Below are 19,641 nucleotides of genomic sequence, written 5' to 3' on the forward strand. Positions count from 1 at the left end.
AAATTTAGATCGGGCAGTCCTAAATATAAATATATTTTAAAATGTTTTTTAAATATATTAATTAGTCCTCAAAATAGGGGTGGCAGGTGACTAGGAGGTTAGGCTTCAGTCACAGGAAGTTTTTTTTTAAATAGGGAAATATGTTTTACTTAGGGGCACCTTACGGCCAAAACCACCTACGCCTACTGCCCTAACCATCTTCTGGTGGAGTATCCCCCACCCACCCAGCACCCCCCCGGCCAACCCAACCGTCGTGCCCTCCAGTCTCGGTGCCCCCATCCTTAGGGGCACCCATCGTATTGGGGACTTCGGTGTGGCCGAAACAGGGGAAGGTTCCGGGGGGGGGGGGGGCAGTCCCAAAAAACAACAATCATGCAAGAATCACTAATATTTTACATAGTATTACATGCTTCAATTTAAAAAGAAACCAAGAATAAAGAATGATGGGACGATGACTCCTTCCATCCACTCTGGAATAGATGGATGGTGGATTAGATAAGATTTGATGGATGGATGGATGGATGAATGGGATGGATGGGTGGGTAGTTGGATGTATGAATGGATGAATGGATGAGTGGGTGGGTGTGTGAATAGATGGATGAATAATGAGATAATGGGGTGGAATAGAATGGATGGACAGATGGGCCAGAGATGGCAGTCTCAAGGCTAATGCTACAGTATCCCATGCACCGATGACCGACAGCCTGGACATGACAACAATAACAGTAGCCAATGTCTAAAATACCTTCTGAGGTTGTTGAACTCGTCACCATTGCCAAGATCCACCGTGCGGAAGGCAGAGTTGGGCAGGTCCACTTCTCTCACTTCATGGAAGTTAGAATGGCCCAGTTTTTCAGCTATGAAGTCTGGGGTTAGTCTACCACCGAAGGTGTCTTTTGCCAAACTTCCTTCTGAAGCTTCCTGTTATGCAAAGGGATAAAATTGTGCAGCAAATAGTAGATATCATTTGGTCTCAATAACTAATTTACAATAGCATATAGATTGCTATTATTTAACAATTAATTAATAGTATTTTGATAGTGTATTCTATAAATAACAATTTGTCTTTTGATAACATGCTGCATAGCTGCATTTAAAATAGAGACATAAATTTAACACTTTTATATTAAAGTGACAAACCCTACTTTTTAAACACTACGACATATTTTTCACTATTAAAGCCAGTTTTGACCACTTAAATTAGAAGTACTTACACTTTATTATTTAGAATATTAATTTTTGAACTCCTGAAGTGGTTCTGGTCATCCAGGTTTTTGCAATACCCCAAAATGCATTTTTCAATCATTCTAAAAATGCATGTTGGTCTGAGAAGTAATGATTATTGAGGCAAGCTCTAGTTATTTTTAGACAGCATTTCCCTGTTTAAACATCACAGACTTTAGTTTCTCTCTGATATAACCATATCCAATTGTGTGTTGCAGGTTTATAGATGAATAAAACAGAGTTCATTTTCACAGGCTGAAACTAGGGTCTGTGCCTTTAATGTTATTTGCATTATTTTATTTTTATATCTGACATAATATTATAGTGGTATGTCTGACACTTGTGCAAGCCGGCATACATGTCAAATTTCAAACAAGCATTCTCAGTGTACTGCTAAACCAATACATGTCCCCTATTGAGCCCCAAACAAACTTTTGTATCACCCAAGTTCAAAGGCCAAAACTCTTTGAAAATCGGGCCAATCTCCATGAAAATCAAACTAGATCTGTAACTCTAAATGATGAAGCAATATACAAACTTTCAGCGCACTATTTTGACACACTGTGAAAGTCTGTAAAGTCTGGAAACTATATATGGGACAGACAGACGGACAGACAGACAGACAGACAGATGGACTGATAGCCAGACAAAACTTTTAGTCAAGTCTGGTTGGACCAGCAGCGGACTAATAATGTTGTACAACATACATGTAGATCAAATGCAAATCTAAAGAAATGTTTATAAAAATATATGTATTCTAAAGTGGAACTCTTACTACTGCACAACCATCGAGTGCCTTGAGAATCTTGAGATGGAATATGATGAACAGTCGGTAGTGCTCCTTGTCGGTAGCCATGGGGTTGCCAAACAGGTCCAGGATAGCAAGGTTTGTTAGGCTCTGTGTCAAAATAATCACATGCTATTAATCACTGCAGTAAACATTTTATATAAACAGTCAAACCACGACTACCACATTTGTAGCTATGATCATTCATAATAAAGACCGGTGTGATAAATCTGTTACGATAATCTTTGATTGTTATAACCCAACACAACACTTCAAATGGATATTAAATAATTTTAAAGGAAAACAAAAAAAGAAATTGTTGTTGAAAAATAAATCCCGAGAAATTTTCAGGAATTTGGTTGGGTTTCTGAAAAAAACCACACACCCAAAACCAACCTTTTAATTTTAAAAGTAGTTTGTTAAAATAATATTACATCTAATCACCAGCAACAGTGAAGAAATATGAAAACAAAAAGTAATCACTCTCACCACCATGAGTAATTTTTAACTCCCCTATCTTGTGTATTTATATGGTATCAAAATGCTAATATCTTAAATGCCTACCAATAATCTAAGTTAAGGAAGAAATTAATCACTTTCCTCATATTTTTTGTTCACGACAAGGTCTGCTATCTCAATATTTTGGGCAGTTACCTTTAAACAAAAGATTTCTCTGACATTGGAGATCAAATTGTTGCCAACATAGAGCTCGATGAGGCTGAAAACCCTCTGCAGGCCAAGAAGGGAGGTAAGTCTGTTGTCCTCCAGTGAAACGTACACGAGGTCTGGCATGTGATTGAGCACACATGGCTCTAGGCAGCTAATGTAATTGTTTGAAACGTTCAGTCTCTGCAGTTTGTGCAACTTGGAAATACCATCCAACTTCAATATGCAGTTGTTTTCTAGAGAGAGTTCCAGCAGATTTGAATTGTTTTCCAATCCCTGAAACATCAAACAAACAGCATGATCAGAGAAAAGAAACTGAAATTGAAAAGGTTGCAATATATTTAAACAGATTTTAAAACATAATGTAAAAAACATATTAACAATCAATGTTAATATATTCCTCTTATTTTGAACACCAGGGCCCTGTTTGCCTTTAGTGCATAAGTTAGTTATGCACTTAAGGTGATCTTAGCGCTAAGATCACTTCTTAAAACGGGACCCAGATTAATAATTTAAAATGTAAAGAAAACATTTGAATGTCAATTCTAGCAAGATGTTTCTTTTTATCTTGAATACCTAAATACACGTTCACATTTATTTAATACATCTAGATTGAAACAAAATATTGGTCAAACATAATATTTCAAAGATAACAATAACTTAAAAATTATTCTCTCAAAAAACTTATGAAATCACATTTAGGTGAACATTTCTACATGTCATATAAAGTTAACTCACATATTATTAAAGAAATGAAAGGAATGCAGGGTACAATATTTCATGTTAACCATTGTTCTGCTTGCATGTTGGTAAACGGCACATTACCAAAAATGTTAAAGGTCCACAATCATGGCACATTATTAATACACAGTATATTAAAAAAATGCATAAAGATTACATTATTAACAATAAAAAACAAAAATACCACCCCAATTATTAATAAAGCGACTTTTTGTAAAACGCTCGGGGGAAAAAACACTGATCCAGTCGATTTGACCCGCATCTGACCTGTGACGTAGCATCCGGTGAATTCCACTCATTCATTAGTAGGTTAGCATGGCGACAGCATGTAATGATTCTTTGGAAAATAGCTCATTGTTATCGGACGTTAGTTTGGACATTTCAGACATATCGCATTTGTCTATTTATTCTAATGCTACCTCAACTGGTGAGGAAGGAGGAGAAAATCCGTTAGGGGTACGTCCCTATTAGTTTGAACAGTAGTACACCGACGATGATCCGTCGAGCCAAATGCGGTCAGCCTATTTGCAGCCTGGAGCCCGGACGTCGCCCGGTGACAAAAACAAAGCCCGAATGTTAATGCCGAGGGGTACATTGTTCACATTTGGCATAAAGATACACCTCAACACGATGCATTGATATATGTTAAAAAAATAAATGTAGGAAAAATATTTTTTAGAAAAAATACTAATTAATATTATCTGATGACTGGATGGCATTTAAATAATTAATGTATTGCAATTATTATTAAAAACAACAAATTCACGTACATTCATTAAATATGTTTTTAAAAAACATCATTAAATATATTAAACAAGGCACATTCATCGTTAGTCTAATTATTACTTGGTTACAGACATCTACAATTGATACCTGTTTTATTTACAAAATATGAAAATAGAAGATTTTATTGTTCAAAGTTAATCCTTTAATTGGTTAACTAAAGGCTTATTTGCAAAAGCAATACATGTCTACAGATTTTGCAGACATCGGTAGCTCTGACAGCATGTGACACTCACTATGAGATCAAGGAATCTAAGTGGTTGTGTGTGTACTGCCAATATGCTATGGTATCTAAGATTATGTAATGTAGTTGTAAAGAGGTGTTTTCAGACGTCGGATGCATGTTTGTTCCTAATTTGCTCTGTCGGTGTTAGAAGGTGTGAATTCCGTTGTAATGAACAGAATAACACTGATGTACGTTTGTTCAAGGTTGTAACAAGGTCTGACTGTATATGTTAAAACAATAAATGTATGAAAAATATTTTTTAGAAAAAATCGCATTCACATTCGGTAGGCCTATCTGTTTTTGTTTTCGGGTGATGTTCGAGATATCGTTATGTACATGAAAAATGTGATTTTTTTCTAAAAATATTTTTCCTACATTTATTTTTTTAACATATATAAATGCATCGTATTGAGGCGTATCTTTGTGCCAAATATGAACAATGTACACCTCGGCATTAACAACTGGGCTTTGTTTTTGTCTCTGGGCAACGTTCGGACTCCGGGCTGCAAATAGGCTGAACAGGGGGGATACAGGCTTGGAACAGACAAGTTCTTTAACAAAAGTTTCGGTGCCATTCCCATCGACCATCTTAAATAATTGTCGTAATCCCCAGGTGTGAAGTGGTCACTGCAAATCGAATCCCATCTTGAAGGTCCTTTCCAATATGCACGTGTTCGGTTTAAGAACTGCTTCCGTGCAAACAATGTCGGTTTGTCTTTCGGAAAAATATGCAAACTTCTTTTGCCTTTAACTGCAGCTTTTGTACATCCATACAACGAATAATGGTTCACCATGTTTCACATTTGAAAGATATCTTCAAAATAATATTCCAAACATACAATTCAATTCAATAGAATAAAATGTTCGCGTTTTAAAAATACACGTATTCCACTTCCATGTAAAATGACCGAAAGGCTGCAAATGTTATGCCGGTTAGCGCGTCACGGGGTCACGTGACTTGATTCTTGGAGTTCAGAGGCTTTTTGGCAAGCGATGGGAAAAACGCAACTTTTTATTACAAATATATTAAAAATGGGTACATTTTTAAAAATTTATTTTATTGATACTTCATATATATTGTAAAATGTATATGTAGATACCAAACAATAGTGAATTACGTTTTTGATAAATGTAGACCTTTAAAATTTAGTCAAGAATACAAACCTCTATTTTTGTGAGGTCGTTGTTGCTGAATGATGCCCACTTCAAGTTCTCCAGCCTGTCCAGATTGGACAATTTTGTGATGTGCTGTCCATCCAGATAAAGAGTTGTAACCTGTCAGTAAATATATATATAGAGATTATAAAATATTTCATGGCAACCTGAAACTGATGTTGAAAATTTTTGACAAAATGAACATTTATTTTTAAATCTGAACTTAAACCAATCTTCTGGTGAATGTACGTTATTAATGGATTATCAAGCAAGTAACAATATATCATTATCATGGATATCAGGGTTTAACCTATTACTTGCCAAATCACCAAAAATAAATTAAAGTTGAATTTGACAAATATATTTTAATACTAATTCCCCAAAAAGCTAATTCGAAAATCGTATGTAGTTTATAGATGTACCATAATTTTTGCTATTTGGCTAAATGAAACTATTTGGTGACATATTTTCCTAGCAAATTCACCAAATTGCTAATATTTTATGGGTTTCAGCCTAAAACCTAGATCATGCACCATTAACTTGCACCAAATTAAACAAAATGAAAAAAAAACATAGCTTTTTGCTGGGATAATATGCATTTTTGCTATAAGAAATTTTTAATAACCTTTGAATACCAGGACGTATCATGTTCGTTTAACTTTTCTGGCTTGTTCCGACTCATGTGATAGATAAGCTTTGCCAGTTCGACTAAACTCAAGGACCTGGGTGAAGTGTTGTTTGTCCGAGAGAATGTGATCAGTGAAAACTGCGAAATCCTCGAACCAGCTGCCACTCTGAGCGCTGATGTTGCTTCTTCCTCTGTGACTGGCACTCCATCAAGCAACGTCAATGCCTTCAGTCGGCCAATGATCCGCAGCCTCAGAGTATTGGGCTAGCAACATAAAATGAACACAAATGCATACAATCTTCAAAACACACAGAAGTGTAGGCTCATGTAAAGTAATACATGAGCATGTAAAACTAGTTATTTTTCAGAAATCAATACTTTTGAATGTACTCTCAAGCGTAGTTCATTCTTCACCAAGTATATAACGCCACTAGAAAAATAACAATTAATTTTTTTTTAATTTTGTATTTATTTATTTAAAAAATAATTTTTAACGAAGAATTTAACATCAAGAAATTCTCGAACGAGCTGCCACGCTGTGCGCTGATGTTGCTTCTTTCTCCGTGACCGCCACTCCATCAAGTAACGTCAACGCCTTCAGTCGGCCAATGATCCGCAGCCTCAGACTATTGGGCTAGCAACATAAAATGAACACAAATGCATGTATTACAAAAAATAATTATCAACAGTAAGACAACTGTGGAATGGATTAAATAGTTATATAAATTAAAATATTATATACAATTGCACAGATGTATTATCGAGTGTGTGCATGAGATGGATACACAACTGTGAGACTAACCTTTAGGAAAGGATTGGACCGAATGTCTAGAGTCTTCAGTGTCGACATGTGTTTTCTCATTATAGAGAGCTCCTCTCTCGTGTTCTGCAGTTTGTTCCAGCTAACATCCATGTACTTCAGTTTTGAAAGGCCCTGTAAACATTATTGTTCAGTGTTCATATTAAATGTTGTCTTCCTAGAAGTTAAAGTTTGTTTTGTTTAATGACACCACTAGATAACATTGATTTAGTCTTCCTGAATAGCTCTTAATTAAGTCATCAATGGCAACATACCTGGTACAATAAAAATACTTTTAGCAAATATAGAAAATGTAATTGTGTTAATGAGTCAAATTTTTTATTACATACTTATACAATCTTACTATAGTGATAAAGCCATTTTGAAACTGTGTGATAAATTTATTTTGTATCGCACATATGTGTGATATGGACCGGAACTTATAAATGGGGAATTCCCCTTTTCTTTTTACTGCAGTTAGCGCCTTTTATTTACTGACGTCATATATGATTTACAAATGACCTCACATTGTATTTGAAACATTACACAAGGCTGCCGCAGAGTATGATTCTTAACGTCAAGTAAATCCATGAAAGGAATTTTGATCATAGATTTAACAAAGTGTTGTTATGACGTTAAATTAAAAACACTTTTTGTAAAACATAAAAGAAGGTATGTAATAAATACAGAACTTCACATATATTGTTTTCGCTTCATATTTATTGCACTTGTTTATTTTGCGAAAGAACATACTACTCGACCGCTATGCGGTCTCGTTGTATATATTCTTGCACAAAATAAACACCTTATGCAGTGTTGTACTTTTCAATTTTAATGGAATAATATAAGATCACTATCTGTTCCCATTTTAATCGACTAAGAATATGTATTAATTGTTGCACATATTAACAATGTGTATCTGAAAGAAAATATGATGCATATAAAAGATTCCTTGCTGCTAATCGATAAGAGTAGCCCCTTGTATCTTGGAAGCAGGTATCCTCTCTAATTATCTCTGTAGTCCTTACCCATATGTCCCATGACAAATAACTGTAATTAAAAGGTGTTCAGTGTGTCGTAAAATTAAAACATTTCTTTCTTTCTTTCTGAAAGAAAATATTATGACAACCTTAATATTAAGATATAGAATAAAATGAGGAAACAAATAAAATAAAATTATACATTTAAAATTTTATGAATACCTTCAATCCTTCCAAAGTGAAGATTTTGTTAAAGCTTACATCCAGGTACTCCAAACCCTAAAAACAAAGAAGTGAACTCATGTATTTAAGAATTGACCACAATTATTTTTTGGTACATGCAAGAAAATGTAGCGGGTCATACAAAAGTGTGCACATCGTTTTTTCAGTTCATACTTGCATGCACCAAAAAATTATTGTGATCAAATCTCATAATTAAATTTATATACATAATTTAAAGGAGAGGACAATTAAGGCATTTGGCCTGGTATGCATATTCAACGATATATAATGCACATTATTGCTTAATATCAACACGTATAATCGTATAGTTAATTAATAAAACGGTTAAATGTGACGGCTATTATATATAACGGGCGCAGCCATTTTATACCATCTCAGTGAGTACGCCCTCTGGCGAGCTGGTGGTTACATAATACTTAATGCGTAATGTCAGGAATGAGCCTTAGAACTAGAGAAACACAATCTACCTGGTTTTTGCGGGATGATAAATAGTCAAACATTGCAATGTTCTGTAATAATACACATCCCAGTAAGCTAGCAATAAGTATATCCAGCACTATATATATTAGTTTTCAATACAAAATAAAATACCATTGTCAAAGTGGCTACACAACAAGTCGAAACAATTAACAATGTTTTGCCCATGCATTAACCTATGTACTGAAATAATACACGGAGTGTTTTCTTAGTTAATTGGTCTATGCTGTTAGTTGCTTCTACCTGTGATTCCTGATTGGCAGGTGTGTATTTGATTGGTAACCAGACGAGCCAATTAATTGTCGCTGTCTAGACACAAAATACATACCGGTATTGTGGAATATTACCTGTCGCCCCTAAAATTGTAATGGACATGGTTTATTACTGTAAATAGTTCTGTAAAACTATTGATTAAGTAGACTTTTCCATCAAAAACCACAGAACTGACCAATTACGTAGTCCCAAAGAAAAGAAAATTATCACTTGGGTATCATGGGTTGTCGTTTTTGCTCCAACATAGCATATCAATAGGCCTAATTTTGTACATTTTTCCTTTGGATTATTAAACAGAGAAAAATACTATAACCCCATTTTGTTCCGTTAATGCAACTTGAAATATATTTAGTTAAATAGTTTATTATATTATTGTGTCATTTATGCTGTTTTACAAGTTAGGTTGATCAAAGAGAAGCGCCGTGTCGAAAATTACTGCTTTTGTTTACACTGTACATACAGGAGATGGTCAGGAGCTGACGTCACTTCGCCCCAAGCTATCCCACCGGACATCACAAAAACGAAACAAAATGGCTGCCCCCAGTTAGCAGGAATAATCATGTTTTTTTATTAACTCTAAAATTACGCGTTTTTCATTTGCTAAAGTGTCAGCATGTGTTGGTGGTCTGGGTATGCATCTTTCCAACACATAAGGCTCTTGTTTGAGTTGACCCTACCTTTAACCGTAAATGTCTCAATTTGTTTTGTTTAGTTTTAACTATGCCTGTAGTATTGTTTGTGTGCATTTTGACGGCTTGTCAAGTTAAATGTTGGATTTGTGTTTAGTTTATATTTCATGAATGTGAATGAAGGGAATGTGTCAAATATTTACACTGTCGGTGAGAACCAATTAATTTTCGTCCACAGCTGCAGAACAAGCTTACAAGTAAGTTTCAGGCGTGAACATTCCTACATTTCTTTGGCCACCGACAGTCTCATTACATAAGTGATGATTTTGTTTCATCAATGCAGCATGTCTACTCTGCTATAGTATTTTCCATTAATTTATTGTATAAAAAGTGCACTATTACGTGGTATTTGTGTCACAATTGTATTGCTTAATGTATCTTTCATGTGTTTTCTTCAAAATATCTAAATATGGTTGCCTGAATAATCCGACTAGTTACAGAAATATAGTGCAAGTCGTGTCTGTGTGTGTGTGTGTCTGTCTGTCTGTATGTCTGTCTTGGTAAGCACAGCTTAAATTTGTTTGGTTCATCAAGATATGAATGAAAAAACCTAAGCACCTCTCTACAAATCAGACTGTCGTAAGTGTACAGACGCAAAGAAAATTTTATTATTTAAGAATTGACTGCAATTATTTTTTGGTTCATGCAAGTATGAACCGAAAAAACGATGTGCACACTGTATGATCCCGCGTAGAGGGTCATACAAAAGTGTGCACATCGTTTTTTCGGTTCATACTTGCATGAACCAAAAAATAACTGCGGTCAAATCTTATAATTAAATTTATATGCATACTTTAACAATACATAACTGAATTTATTTTGTTTAGCTTTAAATATGCCTGTAGTATTGTTTGTGTAAACTTCATTGATACTTATGTCGCGTAAGAATGCGAACGTTCATTCACTATTATTTGAATCAGGTGATTTTTTGTAAATGACGTCATTTCCTCTAGCTGCTGTGCATTTTTACGGATCATTTAGTTATATTGGAAGGAATTGTCCTATTCGTGTTTAGTTTATATTTTATGAAAGTGAATGAAGGGAACGTGTCTAACATTTATGCTGTTGGTGGAACCGTTTAATTTTCGCCAACAGCTGTTGAACATCACTTACAAGTAAGTTACAGCCGTGAAGTTTCCTACATGATTTCTTTGGCCAACGACCAAGTCTCATGTCATGATTAGCGACGAGGTTTTTTTGTTGTGTGGTTTTTTTTTATCAATGCGTATAGATCCATGTCTACTCTGCTATAGCATTTTCCATTAATTTATCGTATAATTTTTTGTAGCTTTCACGTGTTTTCTTCCAAATATCTAAATATGATTGCCAGAATAATCCAGCTTGTTGTACAAAAGTAGTGGGGGGGGGGGGGGGGGGGGGGGGGGAGTGTGAGTTTGGGGGGGGGGGGGGGGGGGGGGGGTAGTAGTAGTAGGCGTGGCTTAATTTTTTTGGATTCATCGAGATATGAATATGGAAAAATATTTTACATAGGAAATAAATGAGATAGCACAATCTTTTTTCAGCTTCAATCTTTCAGCAAACTGAAACATGGTGCATACCCAAAAACTCAACAAAAAAAATTGGTTAGTGGGATTTTGATGTTTGAAATAAACATGAGGATTATATTCACAAATACGTCAATACCGAAATATATTTTTACTTTTGTGCATATTTGTGACTGCACTATGTTCATATTTGTGCCTGCACTATGTCCATATTTGTGACTGCACTATGTCCATTTTTGTGACTGCACTATGTCCATATTTGTGACTGCACTATGTCCATATTTGTGACTGCACTATGTCCATATTTGTGACTGCACCATGTTCATAACATGCTCGGAGACGTTTATGATTTTACAAGATTGATTACTTTTCCTACATAAAAAAACCCAAAACAACAAAAGGACTTAGCAAAGAAACATTAGCATAAGAAACTGCATGTACAAATTGTGAAATCTGTTAAATTCATCCACAATAAGTAAAGCACTGATCATACCATATGAGCTAGTTCATCCAGTCTGGTAAGATCATTGAAGCTAACTATCAATGTCTTTAGCATTGTCAATGACTGGATGTGCTTCAGTTTTGATAACCCATTGCCGTGAAGATTGAGTACGGTGATATCAGACAGGCTGTGAACTCTAGCTGTCTTCAGCAGTAACTCATCAGTCAATGTAATTAGTCTGAAAATAGATTTTGTTTTCCAAATTAAACCTTCCTGGAATCAGTGGCAATTCATTCTTATAAAGTTGACACACTTTGACATGATATATGTGTGACCAATGTAGATACAAAAGCCTTTTCCAGTCTGGATTATTTGAGTGCTTCATTGCCTTCGTAGAGGACTACACGAGTGGCCATTAGATGCCATTTATCTTACAGCAGGTTGTTTCAAAATGTATCTATCAAGCAAAAGTGAGTTGGATTCATTTTTAAATGAGTTGTAAGATAAATGGTATCTATACCACTAACAGACATGATTTTTCTGTTGCTTACATTTTTCCAAAACCAGGTTCAAAATAAATTGAAACAAATTTTAAAATTAAAACCTATTTACAGTGATTGTGCTTGAGCTAACTTATGTGTCACAGAGCAATCAGTTTCAGATTAACTTATACACCTCAGAGCAATCAATTTTGATTGTGCTGATTTCATTAGATGACAAGTCTGTGGCGATGAGCTCATCACCTAGGAACAGCCAACTGTATATCTTTAAATACACGTATTACTGTCATGTGATATAAATAATGCATGATGTTCTCACCAATGGGTGTGTTATAAAATGTGATACTAAGTTACCTTGGTCTTGGTTTTATTTTAGGTTCCATATTAAAAACATCATTGTCAGTATCTATCTTTTCAACTGGCGTCGATGGTGGTGGAATTGTATACAAATTGTTTTCCATCAAATCAACAGAGACATTTGAAAATGGAGATTTTGTCTTGACCTGTTACAAAAAAAAATGTTGGATATACATTTAACAAAATATTAGCAGAATTACGATATTAGTTTTAATGTTGTTATATTAGAGAACAAGTTTAATGCAAACACACAACAGGTATGTTCATTTTGTACAACCACGTATAAATGTTTTGTTCCATCTTTATTGGGAATTACAAATGTATTTTTGTTAGGTTTTTTTCTTTTTCCACCACAGTTATAACTAGATATACAAGAAAAGAAGGACTTTTATTGTGTTTTGACCTTTTATTACAATAATTACTATTCACAGTTTTTTCATAATTTGCAAAATACAATAAATGATTGATTGTTGGCTTTTGGTTAATAATATCTACTAAAAACTCCTCCCCAGATTTTCATGCTGTTTTATACGTTGCACACATTTGTTTTTCACATTTTATAGAAGAAAAAAAAAAATGTTGGACATGCATTTAGCAAAATAATATTTTGGTAACACATTCTATCCCCCATCAACCCATAATTATTTTATTCTACAATAGAGCTATTCTTAATAGATAATACACAACAGATCCATATCACCCATACTACAGGAACACAGAATTCTGCATACAGGCCAAAAGTAGGCATAAAATTAAATTCCAACAAATCCATCAATAAAAAATAATTTATACAGACCTAATCTGTAATGATCCTCTACAATATTTATGACAACACTGTTTTCAGTTTACATTACCTTTGTTACGTATTCAAAGTCAATGATGTATTCAGGAAGAACAAGCTCATTATCAAAGATGTACCAATCACACTGTCGAGAACTGCATTCACATGTGCTGTAGTCATCACCGTCTGACAGGAAAAGAAAGAAATCCAATCACGTTAAATAAAGCCATATTCTAATTCAACAGATGGAAAAATCAACCTGATTGGAACTCTACTACAATATCAGGTGGTAAAACTAGCATTTTACTAGCTGCTGATTTCCAGGTAAAAACACGTTACATGTTAAGTGTGTGGCTTGCATTCATATGTGTACATTTGTACAAAGTGATAGATACTAGTGCGACATACAGTGATTTTGATGTAGACTGGAATGGCTATTATAATTTCCCTAATACTACTAGTGTTTTACATGACTTAAACAAATGTCTGCAACTTATTGAGTGCTGGGCAAGAGATTCTGCAGAACACCATACCATGTTACTTACATTCACTAGAGACACAATACATTCTTGGCCTGAACACAGCATTGTCACTCGGATAGGAAGACTTGAACACCCTACAAACAAGATATGCAGTAATTAATAGACACTGAATAAATTTTATTTTTTAGTGGGGGGAAAAAGAAATTAAAAATTCACTGGCCATGCTTAAAAATTCACTTGCTAACTTTTATTAAAACCCCCCCAAATAAAATGAAAATAAAAATTTAAAAACACACAATAAACAAAAATAAATAACTTTTCATTGTACAATTTGTAATACTGATACAACTGAGATTGTGTCTGTAAGTTTGTTTGTCACTTTCCACAACAAATGGGATATGCTGAAATAAAACTATAAATGAATATTTAACAACACCCCAGCACAAAGAATACCGTGACTATTGGGTATGAAATAAAGGTTAGTACATGTATATGAATCAATGAAAGCATTAAACAAATGATTGAAATTAAACATTAAAAATGCATGCTTTATTACTTATAAAGAGGAAAATGGCAGCAAATTGTCTGTTGGAATGTTGTGTGTTTACAATTTAACCTGGACAGAAATAAAATTATATCAATAGGTATATATATATACATGTTGGGAATGGGACACAGATTACTGGTGGCCAAATATTTATTAGTGAACTGTTGCATGTGAAAGTAAATTAAAAGAATTGATTTGTAGATCCTTCCTCCCCCACATACCATCGTGCCATTTGTGGGGTTCGGTTTTGTTTTCTATCCCACTAGTAGGATGATTTTGTTTTCCCCAACTAGCCATCGGGCTCGAACAATGTACTTATTTGGTGAATATATAGCTGATCGACAGGTTGATCACAGAGGTTAGTCCTATATTTTTTAAGGTTACAATTTTTAGTCCCGGCAAAGAAATTCATGGGGTTAGTGCAGGGTCCACAGGGGACTTACAGGAAATACTGCATACACATGCAGACCCCTCCCCACCCCCCACCCCCCAAAAAAACAAACAAAAAAACAAAACAAACCCCAACAAACCCACCAGCAACAAAAAACAAAACCCCAAAAGAACACTTTACATGTATGTAGACATTATATTTTATAATAATAAATTCAGTTTAATAATAATAAGTTCAGTTTAACTTAGGACTTACTTCTGTTCACTATTTACACAAGAATGTTTGCCCAGATAGACCTTGGAGATAATCAGCTGACCTAAAGAAAAGACAAAATGGAATATAATGTATCACTATAGCCCAGCAGTCACCGGTAACATGGAAAATATCACATATTAGTGTAGCATACCATGTTACATGGTAATTATTAATTATGGTTAATTTATAAATGCTCCATCGAAATAAAATTCCCTGGAAAACAGTCTTAAACAAAAATGAAATGGAAAACAAAGTATTTCAAACACAATCATCTCACATTTTGGATAATAAATCAAGTTAGACATTTAATTTAATATGAAGATAAATCTATTAAAAATTAAATGAAAATCTTTATGGTGAGCTGTGTCAATTCCTGTTCAACCTCATTCAACTGTTTTCTTGAGTTAACCATTTTATTGTGTTACCAACAGTACTGGTTAAGTACTCAAGTTCTTATATCATCAGTGCCATTTGATATCCAGTCTTAACAAGTGTAGATTTTCCCCCACTGCACCCCTGTTTTATGTTTTACTTAAGGTACAGCATTTGTACATAAATACTTCTAACATCAGTTGCAAAAGGTTTTTATAAAAAATAATAATCCATTTCATTTTGTAGCCGTACAACAGGTTTAGTTGATGTACAAACTGGGAAAACTCACCATATCTAAAAGGACATTCATCATGGAATTGTTTAGCACCTCTCTTCTTCATTTCATAATTTATCCGATGTCTGTCGGCAAGACTGAGACTGTTGCTCTGTGGTACAGCACCGTCACATCCGAGTTGCTGAAGGACAATGTTTACCCAGGTTAGAAAGGGGATCGATCAGGAATACCGATCTTAGTCAAGGCATAAACTGAACATTTAATTAAAAACATTTTTTTTATCCCACTACCTCCTTTGAATTCCATTTCATTTTTTACTATCTGACAACTCCTCATATTTTTCAACTTCTTCCGCTGTCCACCTCCACATCCCAGTCCTCTCTCCAACTACAACATGTGCTTATCTCTTGTGGTTATCCATGCCACACATCTGCCATTTTCTGTCAGCTTTAGCTGTGGGCTTACTCTGACCACTTCAGAGTGTGTTTAGAATTACTCCTGGCATTGTTAAGAGGCACTTGTATCCACTAACTATACTCACTCACTACTGGCAATCATAAAGTTAGTGCTATGGGTCAGACTAGCTTTATTAGTGGCAGAGGACCAGTATGCAGGAAGTACACAAAGACAGGTAGCTGATGGTGTGGACAGCTCAGAAGACAGAATCGGAGGGAACCGACAGACAGGGTCGAAAAATATTGAAATCATGGTAGAATCATGTTTTATATTAAGATAATGAGAATGGTAGACAGATGGTGATGGATGAGAAAGATGAATGAATTAAAGTGTGAACCAGGTTTTAAGGGATTTGAACAACTGTCGTCAGCTTGATTATCCAGCAGTTTATCCACTAGACCACAGAGCTCACTAAGTTTAAAAACACCCATGTTTTATCTTGCCTTGTTCATATTAAAAAAAAAAATTCCAACATTGTAACAGTTAACATGGTACCTTGTAGGTATCTGCGTCATGAAAGCCTGCTTCAACCACTCGAATGTGTTCTGACAAACCACCCGGCACCTCAGGATTCCACACCCAAAACAGGTATTCAAGCAGTTTCCTGTGACCTGTATTTCTTAAAAGTACAAAACACAGAGGATAAATCTGCAAGATATATTACTATGTGAGAATCACAAAGAACAATTACCATAGCTAAAAAGGAAAATGATAAACTTAAGTAATGGTACTAGTATAATATATTCAACAGATAATTTTTATACTGATTTTCTAACAAGATAGTCTTTATCAATTTGCCTAAATTCAGGTTAATATTTTATATACCATCCTAATCTGAAATCTGTACTAAAAATAATCCACTGATAAATTTTGAATTACGATATTAGTTTTAATGTTAATATATTATAGAAAAAGTTTAATGCAAACAAACAACAGGTATTTCCATTTTGTACAACCACATATAAATGTTTTGTTTCATCTTTATTGGGAATTGTAAAATTTAATGTGGTATTTTTGTTGATGTTTTTAGTCTTTTTCACAACAGTTATACTAGATATACAAGAAAAGAAGGACTTTTATTGAGTTTTGATCTTTTATTACACTGATTACTATTCACAGCTTTTCAGAATTTACAAAATACAATAAATGATCAATTGTTGGCTCCTCCCCAGATTTTCATGTTGTTATATACATTACACACATTTGTTTTTCACATTTTATAGAAGAAAACAAAAATGTGCAAAATACACATCATGTATTCTAATAGTAGACCCAGCAAAACTACATTTACGTTGACTGCCTAACAAATATATGTCTTCAAAAAAATAAAAAAATCTCGATGTTCACATACCTTGGAGCCAGATAATATTCCCCATCTCTGTTTTCAACTTGTGATGACAGCTTTTCATCAAATCGCATTTTCAGTATTTTGTTGTGGATTCTGATGATTCTGTGAATTTTGAGTCCAACTATCCCATGTTCCCTGTAATCGGCCACACAAAATCGAGACAGGACAAGATCCTGACAAGAGTTAAACCTGTAAGACAACATAACATGAATATACAGTGAAACACCACAAGACTGAACCCTCTCTAAACCAGAATTCTCTCAAAACCAGACATTTTCCACGGTCCCATGATTTTCACATCTTTCAACACTAAAGTTTACCTCTCTAAACAGAACACCCGATGAATAATTCAGTCCCACAGTGTTCATTTAATGTAAATTATACCTCTAAAAAGCGGACGATCAGACCGTTATCAATCATTATACCACTAATGGCTCTGAGTATCACTTTGACCGGATAATGCCAAACTCAGCTCTGTCTAATATGCACATGCTTGGATAGCAGACAGAAGGTTAGCACCGTTAAATGCGGCTGGGCACAGCTGGCATGAAACAATTAAGCAATTAAAGATCAGTTGACAGCAGTGATATTTAAGTAATTAGTGTTTATTTACAGCTTTGTCATATATTTAGTTGAGATAGGATTAAAAGCTCTTCACAAATATGTTCCTTGACAAATATATCTGATGATTGGCTTCAAAGATCGACAGAGCAACAATGAATTTAATCCACTGACTTGTTAATTATTTTTTATTCTAAATTACTGATCTGTTCATCAGTCTCATAAACGCATCATTTTATCCACATTTTATTGTCATATATTGATTCCTTTTTTAAATATGTTATCACTTAGCCGATTTTAAATAATGAATAAAATACAACAAATATTTTTGCATTAATGAAAATCCCTGAAAATTGAACCTCTGATAACTGGACATATTATTGGGTCTGGTGGGTGTCCAATTTAGAGGGGTTTCACATAAAAACATGCATGTATATAAACAATTTTAATTACATGAATATATAAAGAAAATAACTGATACTCAAAAACACTCAACAAATTCTTTAATGAATTGTTAGTGATGACACATAAAGGGCAATTATGACACATGATTTATGTAGTCACCACATAAAAGATATTAATTTCGTTAGCTGCAAGAGCTTAGACACACTGAATTTTCATAATACAGAAGTGAAGTACATACCAGTGTTTGATATACTATAAAGGAGCATTGGCAAGAAAGAATAGTACAACAATAATTACATATACTGGATTATTAAAGACAAGGACACACATTCAATTAATAATCCCATTACAGTTAGTGAGATACTGTAGATCCTGAAATTAATGCGCAAAATGTAAGATCGTGTTATTTGAATTAATAATATGACACATTTATTTCTAAATTTTGTCCAGCAAGCTATGTGTTACATGCTAGTACAACAAAGATTAAAATTCTAATACATTTATAAACAACTGGAGCACAATTCATCATAGGCAAGACAGACTAATTGTCCAATAGTCAAGCAAAAAACGACACGATTTAGCACGCATGAATGGGTTTTAGCACACTAATCCTCAGGTTGACCATTTCTTTGTTTTCACAGTTCAAGTTTGCTATAACTTTATACAGTTGTAATGGTACATGCATGCTAATGTTTTGCCAGATATAGGTAAGTATACATGTTAGATTGCTGCAAACATATGCTTTGAGTTAGTCTCATTAAGGACACTAGGTACTAAACAGAACAGAACTTTATTACGCTCAGGCAATTACACAACAGCATATAAAGAACATGTTAATCGATGTGTACACTGACATATTAGTGAACTGATCTCATTGAAGACACCTGTAAATCAGATTTAGCCGAAAAGTACACAGACATGTGCTATTAGGAAAGTAATATTTCACATGGATGCCACTCGCATTAATTTCTTGTCACATTTTAGTGTGCCCACCATCACTTGCATTAATTTAGGGACGCGTTAATTTCAGGATCTACAGTATATCAGCCATTGCCTTGTTAAGTGTAACAGAATCACTATGGTTTTATTTATATATATAAGAACAAAACCAACCACACATCAGATGTGCTGCCGTCCTCAAATCTAACATTGCCCCCGGTCTCAAGTTCAATGAGAAATCGACCAATCAGTACATCAGCATTGTGACGGATGCGATTATGGGACTCCTTGTGGTAATCTTCAATCCTGAAACACAAAGTACCCAGATGGAGGCCAGAAAGTCAAACTGTGTTACAATAAAAGCCAAACATTGGATGTCATAAACTGAGATATA

At 34.4% G+C, this 19,641-nt stretch overlaps 1 protein-coding gene across 2 annotated transcripts in view; it reads right to left on the bottom strand.

Moving 5' to 3' along the window:
* Window positions 1–19,641, bottom strand: part of LOC121371456 (leucine-rich repeat-containing protein 9-like) — a 41,821-nt gene that overhangs the window by 11,518 nt on the left and 10,662 nt on the right. For both annotated transcript variants that reach the window (XM_041497351.1, XM_041497350.1), the window contains exons 11-26: window positions 19,422–19,553; window positions 17,346–17,531; window positions 16,490–16,613; window positions 15,593–15,719; window positions 14,932–14,992; window positions 13,802–13,872; window positions 13,330–13,442; window positions 12,473–12,621; window positions 11,670–11,856; window positions 8,212–8,268; window positions 7,013–7,144; window positions 6,208–6,474; window positions 5,592–5,702; window positions 2,666–2,953; window positions 2,000–2,122; window positions 746–921 (exon numbers count right to left, since the gene is read on the bottom strand). In XM_041497351.1, the coding sequence (XP_041353285.1) occupies window positions 746–921; window positions 2,000–2,122; window positions 2,666–2,953; window positions 5,592–5,702; window positions 6,208–6,474; window positions 7,013–7,144; window positions 8,212–8,268; window positions 11,670–11,856; window positions 12,473–12,621; window positions 13,330–13,442; window positions 13,802–13,872; window positions 14,932–14,992; window positions 15,593–15,719; window positions 16,490–16,613; window positions 17,346–17,531; window positions 19,422–19,553 (2,304 nt within the window). The remainder of the gene's footprint in view (window positions 1–745; window positions 922–1,999; window positions 2,123–2,665; window positions 2,954–5,591; window positions 5,703–6,207; window positions 6,475–7,012; window positions 7,145–8,211; window positions 8,269–11,669; window positions 11,857–12,472; window positions 12,622–13,329; window positions 13,443–13,801; window positions 13,873–14,931; window positions 14,993–15,592; window positions 15,720–16,489; window positions 16,614–17,345; window positions 17,532–19,421; window positions 19,554–19,641) is intronic.

Source organism: Gigantopelta aegis, chromosome 4, assembly GCF_016097555.1.
Source record: "Gigantopelta aegis isolate Gae_Host chromosome 4, Gae_host_genome, whole genome shotgun sequence".
Lineage (NCBI taxonomy): Eukaryota > Metazoa > Mollusca > Gastropoda > Neomphalida > Peltospiridae > Gigantopelta > Gigantopelta aegis.